The sequence below is a fragment of the Lepidochelys kempii genome, chromosome 20 (assembly GCF_965140265.1).
Source record: "Lepidochelys kempii isolate rLepKem1 chromosome 20, rLepKem1.hap2, whole genome shotgun sequence".
Classification (NCBI taxonomy): domain Eukaryota; kingdom Metazoa; phylum Chordata; order Testudines; family Cheloniidae; genus Lepidochelys; species Lepidochelys kempii.
Window position 1 is genome coordinate 7,745,588 of NC_133275.1, and position 25,223 is coordinate 7,770,810.

A 25,223-nucleotide genomic window follows, 5' to 3' on the forward strand; every position below is an offset into this window, starting at 1 on the left:
TTAAAAATGTCTGTGATCAATGGTTCTCCATGGCCATTGAAGGCAGGAGAAGTAGTAATGGGCTTAATCTGCACCAAGGGAGCTTGAGGTTAGATGTTAGAACATTAGAAAGGCCATACTGGGTCAGACCAAAGGTCCGTCTAGCCCAGTATCCTGTCTTCTGACGGTGGCCAATGCCAGGTGTCCCAGAGGGAATGAACAGAAGAGGTAATCAAGTGATCCATTCCCTCTCGCTTATTTCCAGCTTCTGGCAAACACCATCCCTGTCCATCCTGGCTAATAGCCATTGATGGACCTGTCTTCCATGAACTTACCTTGTTCTTTTTTGAACCCTGTTATAGTCTTGGCCTTCACAACATCCTCTGGCAAAGAGTTCCAGAGGTTGACTGTGTGTTGTGTGAAGAAATACTTCCTTTTGTTTGTTTTAAACCTGCTATTAATTTCATTTGGTGACCCCTAGTTCTTGTGTTATGAGAAGTAAATAACACTTCCTTATTTACTTTGTCCACACCAGTCATGATTTTATAGACCTCAATCCTATTCCCCCAAGCTGAAAAGTCCCAGTCTTATTAATCTCCCCTCATACGGAAGCCGTTCCATACCCCTAATCATTTTTGTTGCACTTTTCTGAACCTTTTCCAATTCCAATATATCTTGTTTGAGATGCGGCGACCACATCTGCACACAGTATTCAAGATGTGAGCATACCATGGATTTATATAGAGGCAATATGATATTTTCTGTCTTATCTATCCCTTTCGTAATGATTCTCAACATTCTGCTCGCTTTTTTTGGCTGCCACTGCACATTGAGTGGATGTTTTCAGAGAACTATCCACAATGACTCCAATATCTCTTTCTTGAGTGGTAACAACTAATTTAGACCCCATCATTTTATATGTATAGTTGGGATTATGTTTTCCAATGTGCATTACTTTGCATTTATCAACAAATAATCAACAAATACTTCTAGCATTGGTATATAAGCACTTTAAAAACTAGTCATGTTTTAGCTGTTTGCCAGTACATGATGTAATTGAATGGGACTTTTTTTCCACTTGACTGTTTCTCATCTGATCTTACCTGCCCGTGCAGCAGGCACGACCTGAGGGCTTGCAGGCCAGCAGCACCCTGCAGGCCGTGCTCCTGCCCTGTGTATCCTTTCTGCCCAGTGGGGCTGCAGCAACTGGCACACATGGCAGTTTTAGGCTGAGGCCAGCCGGTGGTCCTTGCTGGCCTCCACATGGCACTTGAGCAGAGGAAACATCTGTTCCTAGGGGACTTCTGCACCGCTGCACAATGCAGCGTTTGCCCAGAATTAATGCTCTGTGCAGCATTTCCTTTGTGCCTGCAGACTTGGCACTGCATTACTAGCTGCTAGTAGGGGCCGCTGGACTCCACAGAGCCCAGCTCCCAAATAGATGCTGCTGGGAGGAGGGGTCAAAGCTGGAGTCGTCCCAGCAGCGGCAGTGCCTAGCTGAAGGAAAGAGGTGGCCTGCAGGAAACTCCATACAAGCCCTGGACCTAGCATCAGGTTGTTTCTCCCTCTGGGGGGTAGGGAGCGTGGGTGTCTAGGCTGGGGGGGAAGGGGGCATGGCTGGGCAGTGCAGAGGAAGGGGGGTGGGTGGCTGGACTGGGAGGCACCCCACAGCTGAGCTCTGGAGGGAGGGGGGTGTGGGTGTCTGCCCTCCCCAGCTGGGGCGGGGAGGGAGAAGAGAAAGAGGAATTGGGTTGTTGTAGGGGTTTCTTTAACTCTCTACCCCTGGAGGAAGTTTGTTGTCTGTATTGTTACAGATATAGTTGCTGACAGGTATTTTGAACTAAATTATCAAAATAGTTGAAATTGATGTGAGTACATTGTGTTATTGTTACAAAATATGCAGAATTTTAAAATATTCTGCACAGAACTTTTAAATTTTTGGTGCAGAATTCCCACAGGCATAAACATCCCCGGTCCTACCTGTAGCGACCCCCAGCTCCAGCACCGTGACACTGCCCAGCAGACAGGAGGGAAAAGCTGGTGCCTATAGCCATCCCAGGGAGGGCAATGAAGGGGACAGCCCTTCCTGCCCACAGTAGCCAGGCAGCTGCCCCCAAGTGATGCCCCAGCTCCCCAGCCTGACCCCACCCAGCCCTTGCTGCCATGGCCTGAGTGTTCTGCACCCACAGCAGGTGGGTTGGAGGCAGCTGGAGCCCTAGCAGAGGCACCCTCTTCCCCTGGTGAATGTGGCCCCAGTCCCTATGCACACACACGCACACACACACAACCCAACGGCAGGTGTAGGCGGTGTCCTTTATTGCTGGTGTAGGCAGTGGGCAGGATGCCCTGGCATGCATACATGGGCACCATGCTGACTCCCAGCCTGGCATGGGCATTTCCTTAACACACATGATAAGCAGCCATCCCCAACTCCCCATGGCTGGGGGTGCCAGGCAACAGGGGCAATGGCTGGACCATGCAGGCCCTGCCCCCTCCATAGACAGGGCACCCCAAGCATAGCTGCTTCTATAAAATGGTGGCACTCTGCTGTGACCCTCTTCTTCAGCCCCAGACCCATCCATGGCAGGGGGCACTGCAATCCTCCCTTCACAGTCACATGGGTTCCCGTAAGCTAATACCAGGTGAAGGGCCCCCACCCCCAAACTCTGGGCACTTTTCCTCCCTGCCAGAGCAGCTCAGAAGGGAGCTGCTGGGCCTTGTGCTTTGAGAGGGGATGGGGTGAATTTCCATTGGAGCCTGGAGTCAGGGAGAGTGTCATGGTTTTACCCCCTCCCTCCGCCTCAAAAAAAAAAAATTGGCTTTTTTTCCCTATAACTGAATATTTTATAAACACTGGAAAATCCAGCAATGGAGGACAACATCACATACGTTAAATACCCCCATGGAGCAGCCAGTCTTCATGAACATGCATACACATGCACAAACCACATCCCTACACCACACACACATCCCACCCCCAAAGATATTCACACAAACACCACACTACAGATAAACATACCCCCCCATGCACAAACGTACACACAAACCACCATTCCCAAACATTCACACGCACCACACACAAACGTCCACCCCACCTCCTCAAACAGAGACACAAACCACACGCCTACACCCTCCCACACACAAACGTACACACACATGAGCTACACACATCGTACACCCCACCCGCACACACACATCCAAACGCACACACACCCAAACATGTATACACACCCCCTACACCAAACATACAGAAGCAAGAAATATAAATAAAGCTGGCCTCTCCAGTACCGGGCTCCCTGGAGGGAAGTTGTGCGGGGGGATTGGGTGCATTTCCATGAGGCCCTGCAGTGAGCACCCTCAGGCAGCTGTGCCTGGGCACCTGGCACACTGAAATCAGTGCACACAAGGCACAGCAGCATCAGGTATCCCAGCAATACCCAGGGAAATGCCAGAGCTGGCTTGGGTGCAAGAGGGCAATTGATGTCTTGAGCTTAGCTTGGGGCCAGTCTGCCCACGTGTTGCACTTTCATGGGATCCATATGGGGAAAGGCACATCCAGGGAATCACCTCCCACTCCCCACCAGCCCTGAGCACCCACCCAGCAGGGCCCCAGCTTGGAGCTCTGTCTGCTAGTGTCCAAGGAGGCTGCGCTGCATGGAAGCCAGTGTCCTTGGTGCAGCCTCTGCACTAGCCTCCCCTACTCCGTAATGCAGAGCGTGAAGGTGACAGCCAGTGAGCTGGGGCCTCCAGATCACATCCATGGTTCTGCCTGCTGCTGCTGCTCACATGGGAGGCCTCCCTACCAGGCCTGGCCTGCACAGCAGCCGCAGGGAAAGCTCAGGCTGGAAAGAGCTGGGGGCTTGGCTGCCAACCCCAGGCCCTGGGTTCAGTGCCAGCTAGCTCCAGGGTGGGGCAGAGACTGGGAGGAGACTAAAGACGCCCATGAGAAGCAGCCACAAAGAACACTGCAGGCCCCAGTCTCTTGCCTCATGCTGGTCTGTCCACGTGCCATGGGATCCCAGGGCTGCAGCCCATTCTCCCCTCACTGTTCCATCAAGAGCTGCAGCCGAGCAGGATTGGAGGCAGCATCCAGGCTGGGGGAGCCTGGAGTATTGTCAGGTTGGGGGAGGATGTAAATGTGGCACCAAGATACTAACTAATGCCATGGCAAGCTGAGCGTGAGATGCCATGACTGGCACAGCCCCTCCTACTCCCTGGCAGGGTGCAGTGGATCGTGGCTTCTGTGTGAAGCAGCCCCCGAGCAAAGCACACATGATGGAGGTCAGGGACCCTTGTCAATACTCTAACCCTATGCAGGGGGGACGCCTCGCCTTGGGTGGTGGGAGGCCAGGAACAGGCCTTAGCCCTAGCTCTCTCCTGGCCCAAGGCTGCCCCCACCCAAGTGGCACGCAGGGTGGCACTTAGTAACAAAACACAGACAGCGAGGCCAGTCCCACAGCAGACCAGACTGAGCCCACTGCAGCCAGAGCCCTGGGGCAGCTCTGACACTCATCTTCCTGAGAACCAAGTCAAACTCCCACCTGCAAGGAAGGCTCCACCTGGGATGCTAGAAGGGGCATCAAAACTCACCACCCTTGGGGGCTGGGAGGCTCCCTGCTGACCAGAAATACATGCCACAGGAGGGATAGGTACCTGGTGCTCCTGACCCGCCCCCTGTGCCCCGCCCAGGGCCTGGAGCTGCCTTCCTGACTAGCCTGCAAGAAGCTGCTATCGGCACAGCTGCTGTGGCCTGGGAAGCCCGCTGCCAGGGTCACACAAGCAGTGCCTGCAAACTTCAGCTCCAGCCCAGCCAGGGGACAGGTTCAGGCTCAGAGGCTGATTCTTTGGCTTCTGAAATGCAGAGGAAAGGAGGGCGCTGCTCCCCCTGCCCTGTGCGCTCCCTGCACATGGTATTGCCCCAGGGCTGAGAGCCAGGCCAAGGGAATCCCAGGACCCAGGCTCCTCCCAGCCCTGCTCTGTAGCCAGACAGAGCTACTATGTCATCCACAGAGGGCTGAGAGTGACCCTAAGTGCAGCCCCCCAGCTGGCTCAGCCCCTCATCCATACTGCAGCCCCAGAACCCCAACCTCAGTGGGCTGTCACACACTGCCCTGGTGTCTCCAAGCCTCCATCCATGCTGTGCAAATCAAAAGGCTGCAAGAGCCAAGTGCTACGCAAATTTGGTCACGCTCCAAATGGCTTTGGCTTAATCTCTGGGTTCCTATTAATACTGGGAGCCTGGGCGCATGCTCCTGGGAGCTCGGCGGCCACGCCCAGGCGTGCACTGTGTTGGTCTCTCCAGAGCTCCAAGTCCAGAGGGCAGAGTGTGCTGGAGCCCACGAGCGAGCACGAGAACACCTCCTGTACGCTGTACCTGCTGCCCAGGGCCCCTGCTCCTGGGCAGGTTGCTGGATTAAGGCTGACGGCATGAGTCATCGCCTGCTACAGGGCTGGGCCAGGCTCCTGAGTGTGGAGCCCAAATTTCTTTAGCTGAAGCCCCACCATCTGGTGCCTGGCACCTCCCCTGCTGGTGTCAAGGCCCCAGGCTGTGCCCAGCTCCCACCATCTGGCTCATGTTTTGGTGACACTGGAGCCCGGCAGGGGATGTGGACGGTCCCAGGGAGCATAGGGGCAGGGGGAGCCAGGCGCGGTGGTGGAGCAGCCAGGCCACTCACAGGCACACGTTGATCTGCTTGGAGAGCTCTCGCTCTAGGTCCAGGATGAGGGCATCAAAGTCCTTTAGGTTCAGGCGGGGGCTGAAGGGCGCCTCGGGGTCGTCGACCAGGGCAAAGTCCCCCACGAAGACTGTCTGGCTGGGGCCACCCAGCCCCTCCCGCAGGTCCAGCACCTCATTCTCGCTGTCGCTGCCAGCCACCTCGGCATCGTTGACCTCGTGCCCCAGCCCAGCCACCAGCCCGTACTCCTGGCTGCACACGCTCCACTCCCCAGCGTAGCGGTTGGTGGGGGGGCTCTCCAGGCCCCGGGGCCGGTGACGAGCCACCACCTCGCTCTCCATCAGATCCAGCCGCAGTGCAGGGTGGCGCCTCTGCCGCAGGCAGCTGGGCTGGGCCCTTTCCCGGCCCCCCACGCCGGGCCCTGTCCTGTCGGGGGCTGGGGAGACAGATCCCAGTTACCGCAGTGCTCTCCTCCCACAGCCAGACCGGCCAATCAGAGGCTGCGATCCCACGGGGAGGAGCCCGGCAGCGCATTGTCCCCCACCCTGCAGCAGGCCCCCAGCGGCGCATTCTCCCCCCCCACCCCGCAGCAGGCCCCCGGCGGCGTGCTCTCCCCTCACCCCCACCAACACCCTGCAGCAGGCCCCCCCGGCAACACGCTCTCCCCCCACCCCGCAGCAGGCCCCTGGCGGTGCGCTCCCCCACACCCTGCAGGAAACCCCCAGCTGCGCTCCCCCACACCCTGCAGGAGACCCCCAGAGGCGCATTGTTCCCCCCCCGCCCATCCCCACCCTGCAGCAGGCCCCCGGCCGCGTGCTCTCCCCTCACCCCCACCATCACCCTGCAGCAGGCCCCCCGGCAACACGCTCTCCCCCCACCCCGCAGCAGGCCCCCGGCGGCGCTCTCCCCCACACCCTGCAGGAGACCCCCAGCTGCGCTCTCCCCACACCCCGCAGCACGCTCTCCCCACACCCTGCAGCAGGCCCCTGGCGGCACTCTCCCCACACCCCGCAGCAGGCCCCCCGCAGCGCGCTCTCCCCACACCCCGCAGCGCGCTCTCCCCACACCCTGCAGCAGGCCCCCAGCTGCACTCTCCCCACACCCCGCAGCAGGCCCCCCGCAGCGCACTCTCCCCACACCCCACAGCGCGCTCTCCCCACACCCCGCAGCGCGCTCTCCCCAGCGCGCTCTCCCTACACCCCGCAGCGCGCTCTCCCCACACCCCGCAGCGTGCTCTCCCTACACCCTGCAGCAGGCCCCCAGCTGCACTCTCCCCACACCCTGCAGGAGACCCCCAGCTGCGCTCTCCCCACCCCCCGCAGCGCGCCCTCCCCACCCCCCGCAGCGCTCCCCCCCCCGCAGCAGTCCTGCGGCCACACAGTCCCTCCCCTCAGCTGCACTTACCAGGCCAGGCCTGCAGCAGGTAGTGCAGCACCTCAATGTGCCTCTTGAAGTCGAGGGCACTGGCGATCTCCCCGCCGTGGGCGTAGCTGCGGGCCCTCTGGCGCTGGGGCTCCCGATTCTGGCTGAGCAGCACTGGCCCGAAGCACACGGCAATGTTCTGGGAGTTCATGCGGTTGAAGTCGTGGAAGGAGGCCACCAAGCTGAGATGGTCCAGCAGCACGGTCAGCGTAGCCTGGGGAGAGGGGAGCGTCAGCCCAGGGCCTGGCCCTGCCCCACCCACCCAGTTCTGTGGGCTCAGGATCACCCCGGAAATCCCAGGTTTTTGTACCTCAGAGGCCACAGCCTTAGTCTGTGCCCAGGTGCCAGGCTCCTGGGAGGGAAAGCACCTGACTTGGAGAAGCTGGGGGAAGGAGGGACGGCCCGACACTGAAGCCGAGGTGGCTGGAAGCTAAAGCCAGACAAATTCAGACTAGAAATCAGGCACAAGTGTTTCCCAGGGAGGGGGGTGAACCACTGGCACAAACTCCGGGGGAAGTGGTGGATTCTTCATCTCTTGATGGCTCCAAAGCCAGGCTGGGGCCAGGCTGGGAGATGCTTTAAACACAAGTTACTGGGCTCAATACACAACGTGGGGGTAACTGGGTGACATGTAGGGGCCAGTGCTGCCCAGGAAGTCAGACTGGGTGATCTAATGGTCCTTCCTGGCTGTAAACTCTGCGAATCTTGCTATTTTCTCTGATCTCACTGCGGTGAAACTCCTTGATCCCAAGGGGCAGCCAACCTGGAAAGCTGCCCAGGATCTTAGGTCCCTGCAGCGAGCAGCACCGGCTACGTGCCTGGGGCTGTGCCAGGGGAGTACCCAGCCCCCATGTATCCAGCGCTGTCACAGACATGTGCAGCCCACACGCGCGGCAGGGGCAGAGCTGACCACAGCCTCCCATCTAGGAGATGGGGATGTGCCAGTCTATGGGGACATTGTTGCAGCAGCACCAACCAGCCCCCGGGACAGCTCCAAGGGCACTGTGGCTTGGCTCCACAGCCAGGTCTCCTTTCCTACCTGCCCACACTCCCCTGCTCCGCCCACTGGCAGGCGCTCACCTTCTCAATCTCTGGCAGGCAGTCCAGCAGAGCGACCGTCTCCTCCGCATTCTGCCTGCTGAGCATGTCCTGGGGCGGGCGCTGGGCCATGGCCTCCAACACCACCTCATAAAGGGTCTTGGTGATGAGGGGCGTGGGCAGCTCCCGCAGATAGTCCTTCAGGATCCCTGCAGGAAAAGGCCAAATTCCTGTCAGCTCCTTGGCAGGCTCCTCTCCCAAACTGGTCTCTGCTGGGTCCCACGGCGGGGAGGGCACAGGACTCATGGCACTGAGCAGCCTATAGAAACTACAGGGAGTGCACAGAGAGCCCCGTCTTCTGGGTTCTATCTCTGGGAGGCGAGTGGGGTCTAGTGGCTAGGGCAGAGGGACTAGGAGTCAGGACTCCTGGTTCTACCCTAGCTCCAGGAGGGGAGTGAGGTCTAGTGGGTTCAAAGAGCCTAAGACCAGAAGGGACCATTATGATCATCTAGTCGGACCTCCTGTATAACAGGCCAGAGAACTTCCCAAAATAATTCTAAGAGCAGAGCTTTTAGAAAACCATCCAATCTGATTTAAAAAATCAGTGATGGAGAATCCACCACGACCCTTTTTCAAATGGTTAATTACTCTCACCACTAAAATATATGCCTTATTTCCAGTCTGAATTAGTCTGCTTCAACTCCCAGCCATTGGATGGGTGTTACAGTTTTCTCTGCTAGATTGAAGATCCCCTTATTAAATATTTCTTTCAAATGTAGGTATTTATAGACTGTGTATGTCACCCTTTAACCTTCTCTTTGTTAAGCTAAATAAACCGAGCTCCTAAAGTCTATCTCTGTAAGACATATTTTCTAATCCTTCAGTCATTCTCATGGCTCTTCTCTGACCCCTCTCCAATTAATCAACATCCTTCTTGAATTGTGGGCCCCAGAACTGGACACAAGATTCCAGCAGGGTCGCACCGGTGCCGAATACGGAGGTAAAATAACCTCTCTACTCCGGCTCAAGATTCCCCTCTTTATGCATCCAAGGACTCTTTTGGCCACTGTTCAGCTGATTATCCACCAAGACAACTACCAGATCTTTTTTAGAGTCCCTGCTTCCCAGGACAGCATCCCTCCATCCTGTGAGTGTGGCCTACAGTCCTTGTTCCTGATGTACACATTTACATTTAGCTAAATTAATACATACATTGTTTGCTTGTGCTGTTTACCAAGCGATCCAGATCACTCTGTATCAGTGACCTGCCCTCTTCAGTATTTGCCACTCCCCCAACTTTTGTGTCATCTGCAAACTTTATTAGTGATGATTTTATGTTTTCTTTCACCAGGCCATTAATAAAAACATTAAATATCATAGAGCCAAGAACAAGTCCCTGTGGGACTCCACTGGAACCACACCTGCTCGATGACAATTCCCCCTTTACAATTACATTTTGAAACTTATCTATCAGTGAGCCACTTTTTAATCCATTTAATGTGTGCTGTTATATTTATAAAAAGAAAAGGAGTACTTTCCTTTTCTTTTTGCGAATACAGACTAACACGGCTGTTACTCTGAAACCTGTTATATTTATACTGTTCTAGCTTTTTAATCAAAATGTCAGGGGGTACCAAGTCAAATGCCTTGCAGAACTCTAAGTATATGACATGTACACTATTACCTTTATCAGCCAAACTTGTATCCTCATCACAAAAAGGTATCAAGTTAGTTGGACCGGATTAGAGTGGGGGTCAGGAGACAGGACTCCTGGGTGCTTTACCTTGCTCTGGGAGACGAATGGGATCTAGTGGGTTGCGGTGAGCCTCCTACTGACTTGCCTGAGCACGTGTGTCGGGGGGCAATCCAGGAGCTGTGCTGGTGCTGCATGGGGGTGAGGGGTGGCTGGGCACTGACCTGTGATGACGTTGATGTCTGGGTACAGCTGTTCAGAGAGCGTCACGGCTGCACTGTCCCTCTCGAAGGCATCACGCAGCTCCTTCTTCACGGCCGCCGAGCCACACAGCCGGTAAAGCCCTACAATCTGGGCACAGGAGGTGCTGTCAGTGGGAGAACCCATTCCCCACCGCCCCCCGCACTTGTCCCAGGACCCAAGGGGCAGCATGGGGAGGGGACAGGGACACAAAGAGGGAAGACAGCACGGAGCCCATGGCCTGCTGGGATCCGGCCTGCTCAGGAGCCGCGCTCACCGGCTCCTCGCCATGTACCTGCTGTGCGTGTGTTAGCTGCGTGGCATGGGGCTGGAGTGCCAGGTGTCCTGCAGAGCCCACTCCCCCAGTATCGCCTCCCCCGCCACTCACCTTCAGTCCCCGCTTCTCGATCTGGGAGACGCATTTCTGGATCAGCAGCGGCACCTTGGTGGCAGTGTTCTCCCTTTCCACCAAGTGACGCAGCTCCACGCCAAAGACCCGTGGCTCCCGGTCACTGGGGCTGCCGGGCATGTCCCACTGCTCCACCAATGTCAGCTTGCAGTAGAGCAGCCCGCGTGGCTCCAGCCGCACTGCCAGCTGCTGGGCCCTGCACCCTGAAGAGCAGAGGGCACCGGCATGTGTCAGACTGGAGCAAGATGTGGACGGTCAGCAAGGGCCAGCTGGGAAACCACAGCATCTGCCCCCTCTTTGTTCTGCCCCATGCCCCCCCCCCACACACACACACAGCTCTGTCCATCTGAGCACCATTGGACCCTGCCTTCTGCCCATTTGTATGTGTCCCCCAGAGTCCTGCCCAGCTAAACCCCATGGGGCACTGATCCCTGCCCATCTGTATGTGCCCCCCAGAGCCCTGTACATCTGAGCCCCATTGGACACTGCCCCCTGCCTGGGTGTCACTGCCCCCTCTCAGGCCCTCTCCCCATCACCAGGGCCCCCGTCTCACTGGCTGCTCCCGTTACCTCTGAAGACGTGGGGCAAGACAATGGTGCCATGGCAGCACACACGGTTCCGGCAGGTAGCCAGGTCCCAGGAGAAGACAATGACCTTGAGGTGTCGGGTGCCCTCCAATTCCAAGTTGAAGGTGTGGTTGAGGCTGAGGAAGGTGGCTGTCCAGGGCAGCAGGGCCGTGCGCGCCTTGGGGGCTGCATCCACCTGCAGGACGCAGAACACCTCCCTGGACTCAGCCTTTGGGGGCTTAAGGTCCCCCACACCGTACAGGTGGACACTGACTAGGCCCGAGATAGGCTGCACACAGCGCGGCTGTTCCAAGGAGCTGTAGGGCTGGAAGGCATCCACGTCCAGCCTGGCCCCAGGCTCATGCCCCTCTGGACCAGGACAGGCACGCTTGTCTGCCTTGGCCAGCAGCTCAGGGGAGTCACCATCACTCAGGTAGCCGCCCTTGCTGGCTGCCTTGGCACGGTGCGGGCCCTGTTGGGATGCCACACTGCTGTCCAGGTGGTAGCGGCTGATTACATTCCCCGGCTCCTTGCGGGCATCCCTGGGTGAGGTGCTGCCACTGCCCTCAGGCTCCTGCCCCCGGGGCTGGGCACTACGCAGGCTCAGCTTCCTCCTCAGCTCCGGCAGCTTCTTCATCTTCAGGGACAGGCGGCGCACGGTGCCCGGGGACTTCACCCTGCCCAGGGAGCGCCCCTTCTTGGAGACGCTGGGGCTCAGCGGGGGGGATGGGCCAGCCAACCCCACAGCCGCGCTCAAACATGAAATCGGCAACTTCCCTGGGGGGAGAGACCTGATGAGACGCGCACCTCAGCCACAGTGGACACTGGCATGCATGGGGAAAGGGAGACCCTTAATCTGGGGCATGGAAGGGAAGGGCCATTACAGGGAGGAGGGCCTGTGGGACCCAGAGCAGCCAAGACTGACTTGCTGGGGATGGAGAGAGTGGTTGATCCCACACAGGGAACCAGGCTGCAGTGGGGATGCGGACGCAGGGACAGGGACCTGGGGGGGGGGCTCTATGGAAAGAGGGGGACCCCACGGGATCAGGTGTCCCATGGGGAGGGGCATGAGAGGGGAGGGGCTCATGAGATCAGGGTGGGGCTGCCACCAGAAGATGGTGGGGCCACGTGGAAGCAGCTCTGTCTCATGTTTCTGCCATGCTGTTCAACCCAGAACACACCCTGTTAGCACCACACCCCTCACCATAGGCCAGTGTCCTGCCGGCACCCATCTCCTCGCCTCGGCCCACTGGCCCAGCTGGGGTAGGTGCATTCTGTGAGCTGGGGCTCTCCACTTGCCTGGCGATGCTCCTGGGGGGCCCTTCATCACCTGGCTCTGCCCTGCTGGGCCTGCCCTTGTCCCCGTCAGATTCCCGGCTCCCTGTGCCACTGCCCCACTTCCTCCAGGAGCTGCCAGGCTCGGTGCCTTGCCTGACACCTACAACGTCCTCATCTTCAGGGATGGGGTTGTACCAGATCTCCCCTTCGCTGCCCGCGGCGCCCACCTCCTTCAACTCTGTGCTGGTGCTGGGGGCCAACTCCTCCGGGCCCTGGGCCTTGCCAGAGGAGAGGATCCAGTGGCGGCTGCTCCTCTCCAGGTTCTGCAAGTAGGCGCCGTGACTGGCACACCTCACACCACTGCCAGAGGCGCAGAGCTCCACATAACTGCACATCGACTCAGCCTCCTCATCACCAGGGGCCAGGCTGGGCTGAGGGGCTGGGGTCGCCAGGGCCAGGCTGGGCAGAGGGGTGGGGGGCACTGGGGCTGGGGGGCTCTCCACAAGCCATGCCTCATCCTCAATGGCTGGCCCCCCTGTGTGGGTGGGTGAGAACAGCTCCTGGGGCCGCAGAGGGCACTGGGGGTCCTCATCAGTCTCTCGACCACAGGCAACTGGCCCTACGCCTTCACCCTCATCCTGCAGCTCTGCGGAGGCCGTGGGGCTGGCAGGCACCTTCCTGCTGTAAGAGCTACATGGCACATCCCGGATGCCACATGAGAACCTGGCCCAGCTCTGCTTCCTGGACACGGTAATGGCTGCCCCTCTCCGACAGCTCCCATCGTGGTCATGAGATGCTGGCTCTGGCCCAAGGACTGGCTCCAGCTCCATGGGAGAGTCCAGCATCCTTGAGGGGCGCTCTGTGGGGAACAGGAAATGTGAGCTGAGGGTTAATATCAGAACATGCCCAGTGCACACACACGCCATACCTAGTGCATACATCAAGTGCCCACCCAGCATATACACACACACACCATACCCAGTGCACACACAGCCAGTATGTACCCAACATATACACGCACCATAGCCAGCAAACACCCAGTGGTGCACACCTAGTACACCACACCACAAACCTCTGAATGCCAACGGACAAGGGGGTGCAGAGGGGTCACTGGACTCCCCTGATTCTGGTGTATACATTCTGGTTCACCAAAGCATATTGTGGGAGGTCTCAAATAAAAGCTGGTGTCACACTGGTCAGTAATATCGTTGTGAAATGTACCTACAGATACTATGTAAAGAGTTATGTAGATATACTGAAAATATACTCAAGACTGTGTCTAGAGACTTGGCACCAGCAAAGGAGAAGAACAGGTTTCTCTCCAACAAGAAATGTTTCTCTATCTGGAAGTTTGCACATAAATTAAGTATTGTATGCTTCACAGTGGGTGCCTTATCACCAGTCTGGACTGAAAGCAAATGAAGGATTGTAAGAATTTCAAAAGAAACTAAATAGGAAGAACAAAGCAGCTGGGGGGTGAGAGACACCTTATCGGCAGGTAAATATCAAAGGGTTGAGCCACTGTGTTTTGGAGGCAAAGATACCCAGGCACCCTTCACTGAGGAAGAAAAAGGACAACACTTGTTTCATGGAAAAGGGATAGGAGTGTGGTTGAGGCTGGTATGGGTTGGTGAGGGGGTATGGCCATGCAGGCTGATGCTTGTGTGGGTTGTGTGGGATGGGAACATGGCAATGCGTTGTTGGGACTGGTGTGGGTTGTATGGAAACAAGCATGGGGCATGGCCTATGGGACCGGAGTATGGCCACGTGGGCTGAGGCTGCTGTGGGCTGTAGAGGAGGAGGTGTGGCCTGTGGGATAGGGGCTCAGGCTGGCACAGGTGGTATGAGAGAGGGCATGACCCATGGGATAGGGTTGTGGCCATGCATTGCTGCGGGAGACAGTGTCTAAATTAGCTGTTACCACTTAAGAAAGAAATCTTGGAGGCATCATTTATAGTCCTCTGAAAACATCTGCCCAAAGTGCAGCAGCAGTCAAAAAAGCAAACAGAGTATTTTGAACCATTAGGAAAGGGATAGATAATAAGACAGTAAATATCATAATGCCATTGGATAAATCCATTGTACGCCCACACCTTGTCACCACATCCCAAAAACATATATTAGAATTGGAAAAGGTACAGAGGAGGACAACAGATGACACAAATTTGGGGGAGTAGTAAGTAATGAAAAGGTCACTGATTCAGATCACTTGGTAAACTGGGCACAAGCAAACAATACGTGTTTTAATACAATTAAATGTAAATGTGTACAACTGGGAGCAAATACTGTAATACTCACAGGACAGGGGCTCTATCCTGGGAAGTAGTGACTCTGAAAAAGATGTGGGAGTCATGGTGGATAATCAGCAGAACATGCACTCCCAGTGTGAGACTGGGGTCAAAAAAGCTAATGTGATCCTGGGCTGCATAAACTGGGGAATCTCACGTAGGAGCAGAGAGGTTGTTTTACCTCTGTATTTGGCACTGGTGCAACCACTGCTGGAATCCTGTGTCCAGTTCTGGTGCCCACAATTCATGAAGGATGTTTATAAACTGGAGCAGGTTCAGAGAAGATCCATGAGCATGATTAAAGGATTAGAAGTATGCCTAATAGTGATAGACTCAAGGAGCTCAATCTATTTATCTTAACAAAGAGAAGATTAAGGGGTGACTTGATCACAGTCTATGAGCACCTACATGGGAAAGAAATATTTAATAATGGGATCTTCAATGTAGCAGAAAAATGTCTAACATGATCCAATGGCTGGAGGTTGAAGCGAGACAAATTCAGACTGGAAAATAAGGTGTAGATTTTTAACAGTGAGAGTTATTAACCATCGGAACAATTTTACCAAGGGTGGTGGGTTCTCCATCACTGACAATTTTTAAATCAGACTGGATGTTTTTCTAAAAGATCTGCTCTGGGAATTGTTTTGGGGAAGTCCTCTGGCCTGTGTCATACAGGAGGTGAGGCTAGATGATCACACTGGTCCCTTCTAGCCTTAGAATCTATGAAAAAACAAAATGATGAGGGGAATGGAACAGCTTCCAGACAAGGAGAGATTAAGAAGACTTGGACTGCTCAGCTTAGAAAAGAGACGACTAAGGGGGGATGTGATAGAGGTCTATAAAATCATGACTGGTGTGGAGAAAGCGAGTAAAGAAATATTATTGACCCCTTCACATAAGAGAAGAACCAGGGATCATCCAATGAAATTAATAGGCAGCAGGATTAAGACTAACGTAAGGCAGTACTTCACACCATGCACAGTCAATGTGTGGAACTCATTGCTATGGGTGTTGTGAAGGCCAAAAGTATAACTGGGTTCAAAAAAGAATGAGATAAATTCATGGAGGATACATCTATCAATGGCTATTAGCCAAGATGGGCAGGGATGCAACCCCTTGTCCTGTGTCTCTAACCTTCTGTATGTCAGAAGCTGGGACTGGATGACAGGAATGGATCATTCGATAGTTGTCCTGTTCTGTTCATTTTCCACTGAAGCATCTGGCACCAACCGCTCAGACCAGACACTGAGCTGGATAGACCATTGGTCCGATCCAACATGGACGTTTTTATGTTATGGGGGAGGCAGCTCTGGACATTCCTTGCTCAGGATGTGCTCAGGATTGCTGAGGGGAGGGATGGGCTGTCTGCGACCTCTGCTCGAGGGGGGCTGTTTCCTGCAGGGGCCTGAGCCCAACCCTTGCAAAATGGAGTCCTCCCCCAAGTCCTTTGCCACAGCCTCAGCACTGGCCCTCAGCCTCCTGGGCCTGGCTGCCCCAGCATGTGCAGCAGGGCTGACAGAGGCGTCATTGTGGGAGCTCTGGCTGGGCAGGCGGGGAGCTCCCAGCACACACAGCTGCTCACAGCCCCTGCCAAGTTGGATTTCCTGTTGTTTACTGCCTGGCTGTCAGGGCAGCGCTCCCTCCTCCCAGCCTGGCCTAGCCTGGCCCCGCAGCGTAGGGACACAGGGCCCTTTGCAGAACGGGGCCCACCCGTTATGTACAGCCCCCGCCTCCCACAGCCTCCTCCTGGGAACGAGCCCATAGACCAGCATCACATGGGCACACCAAACGTGGGACTGCAGAGAAGTGGAGACCTCCACTGTTTCCCTCCCTACAAATGCACATACTCTGCTCCTCTCCCCCGCACACTCCATTGCCCCATACCTCCTTCCCACTCCTCGCTCCCTCCCACACACATTGCCCCCCCAACCCCCTGCTCCCCTCACATGCACCCCACTCCCCCTCACATGCACCCCGCTCCCGCCTCACACGCACATCCTCCCCGCTCCCCCCCACACGCACCCTGCTCCCCCCACACATGCACCCTACTCCCCATCTACACGCCACCCTGCTCCTCCCACACACGCACCCCTCTCTCCACTCACAGACACCCTGCTCCCCACTCACAGTCACTCTGCTCTTTCCACACACGCACCCCTCTCTCCACTCAGAGACACCCTGCTCCTCACTTCCTCCCACACATCCCCTACTCTACCCCACACTCCCTACTCCCCGTTTCCAACACACACACACCCTGTTGCTTGCTGGCCTCACACTGTGGCTTCTCCACACACCCCCACACTGACCCCGTTCCCCTACACACACACACCCAGCTCCTTGCTCCCCACCCATACCCTGCTCCCCCTACACATGCCAACGCTCCCCACTCCCCTGACACACAGACCCCACTGCCCCCTCACATCTTCCCCACTCCCCCACGCAGACACCCTCATCATAGAATATCAGGGTTGGAAGGGACCTCAGGAGATCATCTAGTCCAACCCCCTGCTCAAAGCAGGACCAATCCCCAATTTTTGCCCCAGATCCCTAAATGGCCCCCTCAAGGATTGAGCTCACAATCCTGGGTTTAGCAGGCCAATGCTCAAACCACTGAGCTCTCCCCCCCTTGTTACCCTCCCCAACACACACCTCATTGCTCCCTTACACCATGTCTGCTCCTCGCTCACCACCACACCCCACTCCCCCCACAGACCACTGCCTCTCACATCTTCTCCACTCCTTGCTCCCCCCGCCCCACTCCTTGCATTACTGTCCCTCACACATCCTCCCTGCTCCTCACACACATGCACACCTGCCTCCCCCTCCCACACACACGTGTGCACCCCACTCCCGACACCCACACACCCCCATTCCTTGGCACACCTGCTGGAGCTGGGCAAGATCTCTACCCACAGATGCTGGGGAGCTGAGGGGCAGGATGAAGCTGGTTGAATCACAGGGGACCAGAGTGGGGGGAGTGGAGAACAAGAAGGAGCCAAGGCTGGGTTTACAGGGGGGCAGTGGAGACTGGCCAATTGCTGTGGCAGGAGGACGGCTTAACGGGCATTGGCTGGAGGGGTTGATGTGGGTGTCAAAATCCGACCCAGAATCCCCCCATTTGAGAGGTGGGAGATTTCCCCAGACTCCTAGGGCCCAGGACCCTACAAAAAGGACAGTATGTGTGCCACACCCAGCATGGACCCCGCAGAAGGGCGGACCCATGCCAGTCAGGTTCAATCCCCCAGAGCTCCTGGGCAATGGGGCTGCTGGATCTGAGCGGGGGGACAGGTGGGGCGGGGGAAACGGGTTCTGGGGCTGCACGGGGGGAAGGGAGACCAGAGCTGGGTCTGCACAAAGGGGACAGGCGAGCCTGGAGCCACTGCATCTGTATGGGGAGATGGGAGGAGCTGGGGCCACTGGGATGGAGGGAGGCATGGGGTGATGGGTGGGGATGGAGCCATTGGGACCACACAGGAGACGGGTGAGGGCGGGGGCAGCTGGGTCTGCACGGGGGGATGGGCGGGACTGTGGCCGTTGGGTGGGGAGCAGGTAGGGCTGGGACGATGGGGTTGACGCCACTGGAGAGGACTGTGTAGTGTCAGGGGGATCGGAGCTGGGGCCTCTCATGGGAATGGGAGGGGCTCGGAAGCGGGGCTGGGGCCGCTCAGTGGGGTAGGTAAGTCTGGGACCATTGGGTCAGGGTGGAGTGGGGGGTGGACCTGGAGCAGGGCTATGGTCACTGGAGTGGGGGAAGCGGGTCTGGGACCATGGGGGATGAGTGGGGCTGGGGCAGGGGCTGCTGCGTCTTTGCGGGGGGAGCGGGGCTGGGGCTGCTGGGTCTTTGCAGAGGGAGCAGGGCTGAGGCTGCTGAGAGGCCGGGGGGAGCAGGGCTGGGCCCACTGGGTGGCACCCCAGTGAGTTGACTCCACTAGCCCTGCAGAGGCACAAGGACCAACAGTCAATCAGGGAAAAGAATCATCACCATGTGGCTGGGGTGACAGCACAGGAAATAATGCCCCGAATCTCCCGCTCACAGGGTTGACCCAGTGACTTGATCCTGAGAACAGCAGGGCTCCAGGATCAGGTTGGGCCAGAGGGCGCTGGCTAAGGGACACTCCCCAGTGGCAGGGAGAGTGACCTGCCGTGAGGCAGCTCCTTGCCTCCTGACCTCACTGTGCCAGCACCCCAAACCTGCCAACAGCAGGACACCCCCAGATCTCCAGAGTCCCAGCCCAGTGCCTCGTCCCCAAGGCCGGCCAGCCTCTCACATCAGCGCTTCTGAGCAGCCACCCTCCACTACTAACCCAATTCCATCCTTCCCGGTGCAAGAGCTACCTCCTCTGCAGCATTGTACCCTTGCCTACCAGGGCCCAGTCTGACCTTCCCTCCCTGGCCCACGGCCCTTCGGCGTTCCCTCTGTGGCTGGACATGGTCATTGATTCACCCCAGTGGCCTCTCCCTGCTCTTCTCCAGGCTTGCCCTGCATCCTGCTGCCCTCTCTCCTGAGAGCTAATCTGTAGGAACACAGAGAGGAGTCCGGAGGAGGGGGCGTGGAGTCACTGGTGAGTGCCCCCTCACCTGTGCTGAGAGTGCAAGGACACAGGGACAGGCAAAAGACTGGCCCTTTGCCCCAGCCCCTGTTGCCTCACATGGGCCAGGATCACTGGAGGTGATACCCCGATGCACAACTGCAGGGCTGCCCGTGCACCAGGATGGCATCCAAGGGTACGTGTGGCCAAGCACCAGCAGCAAGGATGGGACACAGTCTCAGCCCATGGGAGGCGGCAGGAGACCTGGCTTGTGGATGCTGCTAGGTCAGAGATGAGTGCCAGCGTGGAGCCCTGAAGGCCTAGACCGTGGCTGTTCTGTGCCTCAGAGGTGCTTGTCCTCAGGCCGGGCAAACCATGCCATGGCCACAAGCTCTCCTCCAGGTGAGGGAGCCCCACATACTGCTTTGCAACCCCTCCTCAGCCATGCACTGCTCACGGCCACACAGGGGGCTGGTGGGGACCGTACTGCTCCTGTGAGCTGTGGTGGGCGGAAAGAGCTGAGGACTCCCTGCATCATGCAGGACAGGCAGTCCAGGGAGCATCTTCCTTCTCCCAGTGGCTGCATGCAGAGAGTGAATGGAACCAGTGGACAACTGGACCTGGGTGGACTCTGCAGGAGATTTGCAATTTCCCATCACCACCCACAGAAGGCAGCCTGCTAAGGACCAAACAGCCCACATGGATGCATTTCCTTGGCCCTTGGCTGTCAGCATGGCCTTTTCTGCTGAACCACAAGGCTGCATAGCAAGGGCAGGACAATTCCGGGAGCTGATCTAGCAAAGGGAATTGCCAAATCATTGATTGCAGGCTGTTCTCCATCACAAACTCACCAGGAACCTACACCTGCTCTGACTGCAGGAAGCCACTCGTCCTGGACTCCTGTCAGAGGCTTCTTGCTGGGTCACTCACTCACCCCTTTGCCGTCTCCTCACAGTCTTGGTGGGGGCTGGCTCTGGCATGAACAATTCCTGCCTCTGAATATTAAAGAAACTGGATCCTTGTGGGTGGAGGGGAAGAATTCTTTCTAGCATCTCCAGCCTCCTTGGTCACTAAGAACACATCACACTGGCTCTGTGCACACTATGGGCTTTCCCTCTGGAACATCCTGCAGGTGCTCCCGGTAGCAGCGACAGCTCATCATGCAGCATTCACTCTGTCCCACCCAGATCCTCTCAGATCAAGGGTGCAAAGTTTCAGTCCATCTGTCAGGTGCCGGGGCAATCCTCTGGGGCAGCCTCAGCCACAGAGCTACCAAATGGGGAGTGGAGGGGACAGAGTTTTGCCTTTTCCCTACTGAGCCAGACTGGCCCAAACTCACGGGGGACTGGTTTTGTTGCAGTGACCCAACTGCATGCCCAGGTGTCTGGGGTCAGAACTGGCTCCAGCCGAGCTCAGCTCTGGCTATGGCCCTTGGGGGCCTCAGGTGCTGTTTGTGCTCTGGCAGCACTGGGCCCCATTGCCATGTGACATATCCTGGTCCAGCACAACCCCGTCGGCTACAGCTGCTATGTCTAGGGCCCGACCAAATTCACGGCCGTGAAAAACACATCACAGACTGTGAAATCTGGTCTCCCCCATGAAATCTGGTCTTCTGTGCACTTTCACCCTACACTATACAGATTTCACAGGGGAAGACCAGCGTTTCTCAAAATGGGGGTCCTGGCTCAAAAGTGGGTTATGGGGGGCGGGGGTCGCAAGGTTATTGTAGGGGGGTCACGGTATTGCCACCCTTACTTCTATGCTGTCTTCAGAGCGGGGTGGCCAGAGAGCAGCAGCTCCTGGCCAGGCACCCAGCTCTGAAGTCAGCGCCCTGCCAGCAGCGGCGCCTAAGTAAGAGTGGCAATCCCATACCACGCCACCCTTGCTTCTGTGCAGCTGCCTTCAGACCTGGGTCAGGATCCCTACAGATACAACACTGCTACATTTCAGATTTAAATATCTGAAATCATATTTATGATTTTTAAAATCCTATGACTGTGAAATTGACCAAAATGGACGGTGAATTTGGTAGGGCCCTAGCTATGACTATCTAATTCCTGTCTGTCAGGCTGGTGTGGCTCTGTGGTCTCCTGGCTCCCCCTTCCTCTCTGATAGATCCTCAGGGAACTCTCCTCCTCCCCTTGAGGTGGGGGTCCCTCCCAGCTCCATTCTTAGTCCCATCTCTCGAGGGGCCTCAGCTGCTTTGACTTTCTTCTCTGCTGGTGACCCACAGATTTGCCTCCCTCCAACTGCACTCCCCTCCCAGCCCTCCTGGATCCCTTTGGCAGGGTGCTGCCATGAGCTGAGACTCACTGTGGCCCAAACCCACCTCCTAAACCACTCCCACACTTTCCTCTGTCTGGGGGTGCCGCTCAAGCCCATCATCTAGTCCCTATCTCTGAGCCGGCCACTCCCCTGACCCATCCATCCGGCCACTGCTTCTTCCTTCGCAGCCTCTCCCAGTCCCTGGCCTGTGCTTCCTGCCTGCACGGCCAGTGCTCCCATCCAGCCCTAATCACCACAACTCTGGCCACAAGGCTGGCACCCCAACCCCACCCCATTCAGAGAGTCTGTGACCAGAAGGGACCAGTGTGATCACCTAGTCTGACTTCCTGTAGAACACAGGCCGGAGACCCACAATAGTTCCTAGAGCAGATCTATTACAAAAACATCCAATCTGGATTCACAACAAGCTCATCGTCCCACAGCATCCCAAACCCCAGCGCTCAAAGCTTAGTGAGTTTGGCCCCAAAACTACGAGATCGGCTCCAAACTGATGGCAGCATCTCAGCCAGCCAGTGCAGGGGTGGAACATTTGCCTCCTGGAGTTGGGTCCATTTGGGGTCATGGTTCCAGCCTTTCTCCCCCACCACCAGGGCCAGAAACTCCCTGTTTTTGTAATGAAAGCTGCCAATTTTCCCAAATCCCAGGACTCCAGGAGCTGAGGCTTTGGGACACTCAGCATAGTACAAGTGTAACCCACACACCTTCTGGGTGTGGTGTTCTGTCCCATCTAGTGGCACCAAGACCACTCAGAGAGAGGTCCCCAATTCAATCCTGCCTGCCGACGACAGGGGTCTGTTGGCGTTACAAGCGGGGGCTCATCCAGGATTCCAGCTGGGAAGCCTCTGAAGTTTGGGATGTGCTTCCTCAGCTAGGGGAAGTATGTAACCCACACACCTCCTGGGTGTGGTCTTCTGTCCCATCCAGTGGCACTGAGACCACTTAGCGAGAGAGATTAATGAGTCTGCTCTACAGCCTTAGCTAACATCCAGTTGGCTTTTAACTCACACAGTAGAGGTTCATGCACTAAGCTCCAGAGGTCCTGGGTTACACAAGACTTCTGTCACACTGGGAGATTTGGCCTGGCTATTTGCCTCCCCATCCCTCCACTAGGTCCCCTCCTCCACCCATCCGCTCAGCCCCCACCACCCAACCTTTGCTCAGTGCCTCCAGCACTGCTGGGCCACGTCCCCCAGAACCCCCTTGGCACTCACACCCAGACCCCCCTCCCCGCCCCCAACAGCTCCCAGACAAAACCCACTCATCCCCCTCCTTACCCACTCACTCCCCAGGCCACAGCGCACAGAGACCTGCCAGCCCATAGCAGCCCAGACACACACACTGGGATCCTGACGGGCCACGGTCGGTGCTGGAGTCTGTGCTAAAACAAACCACAACCGAACCCCGGCGCAGCTGGGAGGAGGCAGCTCGCACTGCCCCGTGCTGGGGATTGCAGGGCAGCTGGGTGGCGGGGAGCGGCTGGGTCTGAGCCCTCCCCGCTGGGGTGGGAAGGGTCTGGGTTTGCCCAGGGAAGCCGGAGTCCCCGGGCAGTCTAGTCCTCTTGCCCCGGCGGGCGGCTGTGGGGGCGCTGGTTGGCTCCTGCCCCTTCCCCTCCCAGCCCTCCCCCCGCATTCTTTCCTTCCCTCCTTCGGCCTTTTTAGGAGCGAGGCGACTGGTGGGGCTCAGCGCCGCCCCCCTGCCCCTCCGATCCCAGCTCCCCTGGCGCCCCCAATGGCGGGGGGGGGGCCCTGCAGCCCCAGCTCCGGGCGGCCCGACGAGGACTGGCCGGGACGGGGCGCGCGAAGGGCGCTAGCCCCCCTCGGAGCCCCGCTGGCTCAGCCCCTGCTCGGCGGGGCGCTCCGCTCCCCGCGAGCATCCCCGGGCCGGGCCCTTCTGCGCTGAGAGCCAAGTCCCCGGCTGCAGCGGCGCCCCAACCCGCCCTGCCCGGGAGCCCCTTCTCGCCCCGGGGCTCCTGCAGCCCGGATCCGCGGCGGGCAGCCCCGGCCGCGACGCCGGACCAGCCGCCCCGCGCTCCTCGGCCTCAGGACGGTTCCACTCGGGCGCTCCCCCGGTGCTCTGAGCCGCGCATCCCTGCCCCGCCCGCGCCCCGAGCGTACCTCGCTCCTTCGCATCCGACTTCTTCCCGGGAAGCTTCTCTTTGCCCCGCAGCCTGGAGAACGTCCTCCGCAGCAGCAGCTCGGCCATGGCCCGGCCGGGGCGCACAAGACCGGCGGGACGGGGGGGGCTCCTCACGCTGCCAGGCTGCCCCCGCTGCCCAGGGGTCGCCCGCCGACGTCCGCCCGCTGCTGCCCCGCCATCCCGCGGTTCGGCCTCGGGCAGGAAGCCACAGGAAACGAATTCCAGGAATGCTTTCCCCAAACTCGGCCGGGCTCGGCCCCCAGCCGGAGCCAGAGCAGGAGCTGCTGGGAGCTGTAGTTTCCTGGCCCCGGAGCTCGCGCGAGCTCGCCACTTGGCTGCGTTCCCCGGGGTCCGAGCTGGGAAGAGCCCGCCAGAGTGATGCGCCCGCCCCCGGCCGAGCAACGGGCCATTCCCGAGGCAAAACACCCCACGAGGATGGGGAGGGGGGCAGTGAGCGCCAGGCTACTGCCCTTCCGTGGGAGTGGGGGCTCTAGAAGGTGGGGTGGGGGCTCTGGAGGGGGCGGGCTTTGGGGAGCGCTGGGGGTGGAGCTCTGGAATACACGTGGGGGCTCTAGGGAGCGCACGGGGGGACTCTGGAATGTGGGTGGGGCTCCGGGGAGCATAGACGGGGTGGGGGCTCTGGAATACAGAGATGGAGGCTCTGGGGAGCGCTGAAGGAGATGGGGGCTGTGCAATGCAGGTGTGGGTACTGGAGCACAGAGGGAGTGGGGGGGCTCTCGAATATAGAGGTGGGGGCTCTGGGGAGCTCTGCCACATAGGGGGCTGCTTTTGGTTGTTGGTGGGGGTTATTTTTTTACTCTTTTCTGCTTGTTTTAACTCAGCCATACACAGGACACCCAGCCCTCTGGGCACTAGCGAGCTCCTTGGAGGGCTCCAAGCTGCAGGCTCCCTCAGCCTGCCATTGCAGGGGGAAGGGGGATCTTTCCCGAGGAGAGTTCTGCTCCCAAGCGCCGAATTTTCTTTGAAGTAAATAGAAGTTGGCAAAAACAAACCCACACCAAAGTGTTTTAAACTGTAATGAAAGAAATCTTTCCCCCACCACCCCAGGTCACCAACTCTCCCTCCAATGCAATCTGCCCACAGAGCCACATTCCTGCAGAGCATCCATCCCCCAGACAGGCCCTAGTGCCCAAAGGAGCCCTGTTCCTGCAGGGAACTCCCTGGCCAGGCCCCAGTACCCCACGGGAGCCCTGTTCCTGAAGAGCATCCCCCAGTCAGGCCCAAGTTTATTGCCAGTTTGAATGACTCATTTCAGCTTCCAGCCATTGGATCTCATTATGCCTGATTAAAGACCCTCTAAAATCAGAGACTTTTTCCTCACATAGGTACTTCTAGATCTTGATTCAGTCATCCTTAACGTTCTCTTCGAGCAACTAAACAGACTGAGCTCCATTAATCTCACTGTACAGGCAGTTTTCCTGACCTCAGATTTTTCTGGTGCATTTTCCTAGAGCCCTTTCCCCCATTTCAAATCCCATGTTGCGATGGGGACTCCAGAACTGGGTGCACTATTCAGTAACGGCCTCTCTAGTGTTGTGTACGTCTAATGTTCCCAACTCCATGAGTGTGTGAGCCACTAGCGGGCACTAGTCCTACCATATTTCACCTGTTCACCCTGCTGACCTGATGCCAGATCTTTGCAAAAATTCCACTAATTTTGGAA

The 25,223-nt window shown here is 57.6% G+C and overlaps 1 protein-coding gene across 1 annotated transcript; it reads right to left on the bottom strand.

Annotated features, from left to right (window-relative positions):
* Nucleotides 1–2,273: 2,273 nt before the first annotated feature.
* On the bottom strand, nt 2,274–23,945 carry SYDE1 (synapse defective Rho GTPase homolog 1). The gene is made up of 8 exons (XM_073318165.1): nt 23,518–23,945; nt 12,227–13,159; nt 11,026–11,799; nt 10,436–10,659; nt 10,032–10,158; nt 8,157–8,323; nt 7,059–7,290; nt 2,274–6,090 (listed from the first exon to the last, which is right to left on the bottom strand). The coding sequence occupies exons 1-8, from the start codon at nt 23,603–23,605 to the stop codon at nt 5,651–5,653; spliced, it is 2,985 nt and encodes a 994-aa protein (XP_073174266.1). The 5' UTR covers nt 23,606–23,945; the 3' UTR covers nt 2,274–5,650.
* Between the last annotated feature and the right edge of the window lie 1,278 nt (nt 23,946–25,223).

Excerpts from the sequence above, each read along its gene's own strand:
- SYDE1 (XM_073318165.1), bottom strand. The coding sequence starts at position 23,605 with ATGGCCGAGCTGCTGCTGCGGAGGACGTTCTCCAGGCTGCGGGGCAAA. Across the intron at positions 11,800-12,226 it reads CGGCAGGACACTGGCCTATG|GGAAGTTGCCGATTTCATGT; the intron begins GTGAGGGGTGTG and ends CTCTCCCCCCAG. Across the intron at positions 10,660-11,025 it reads CTTGCCCCACGTCTTCAGAG|GGTGCAGGGCCCAGCAGCTG; the intron begins GTAACGGGAGCA and ends TCTGCTCTTCAG.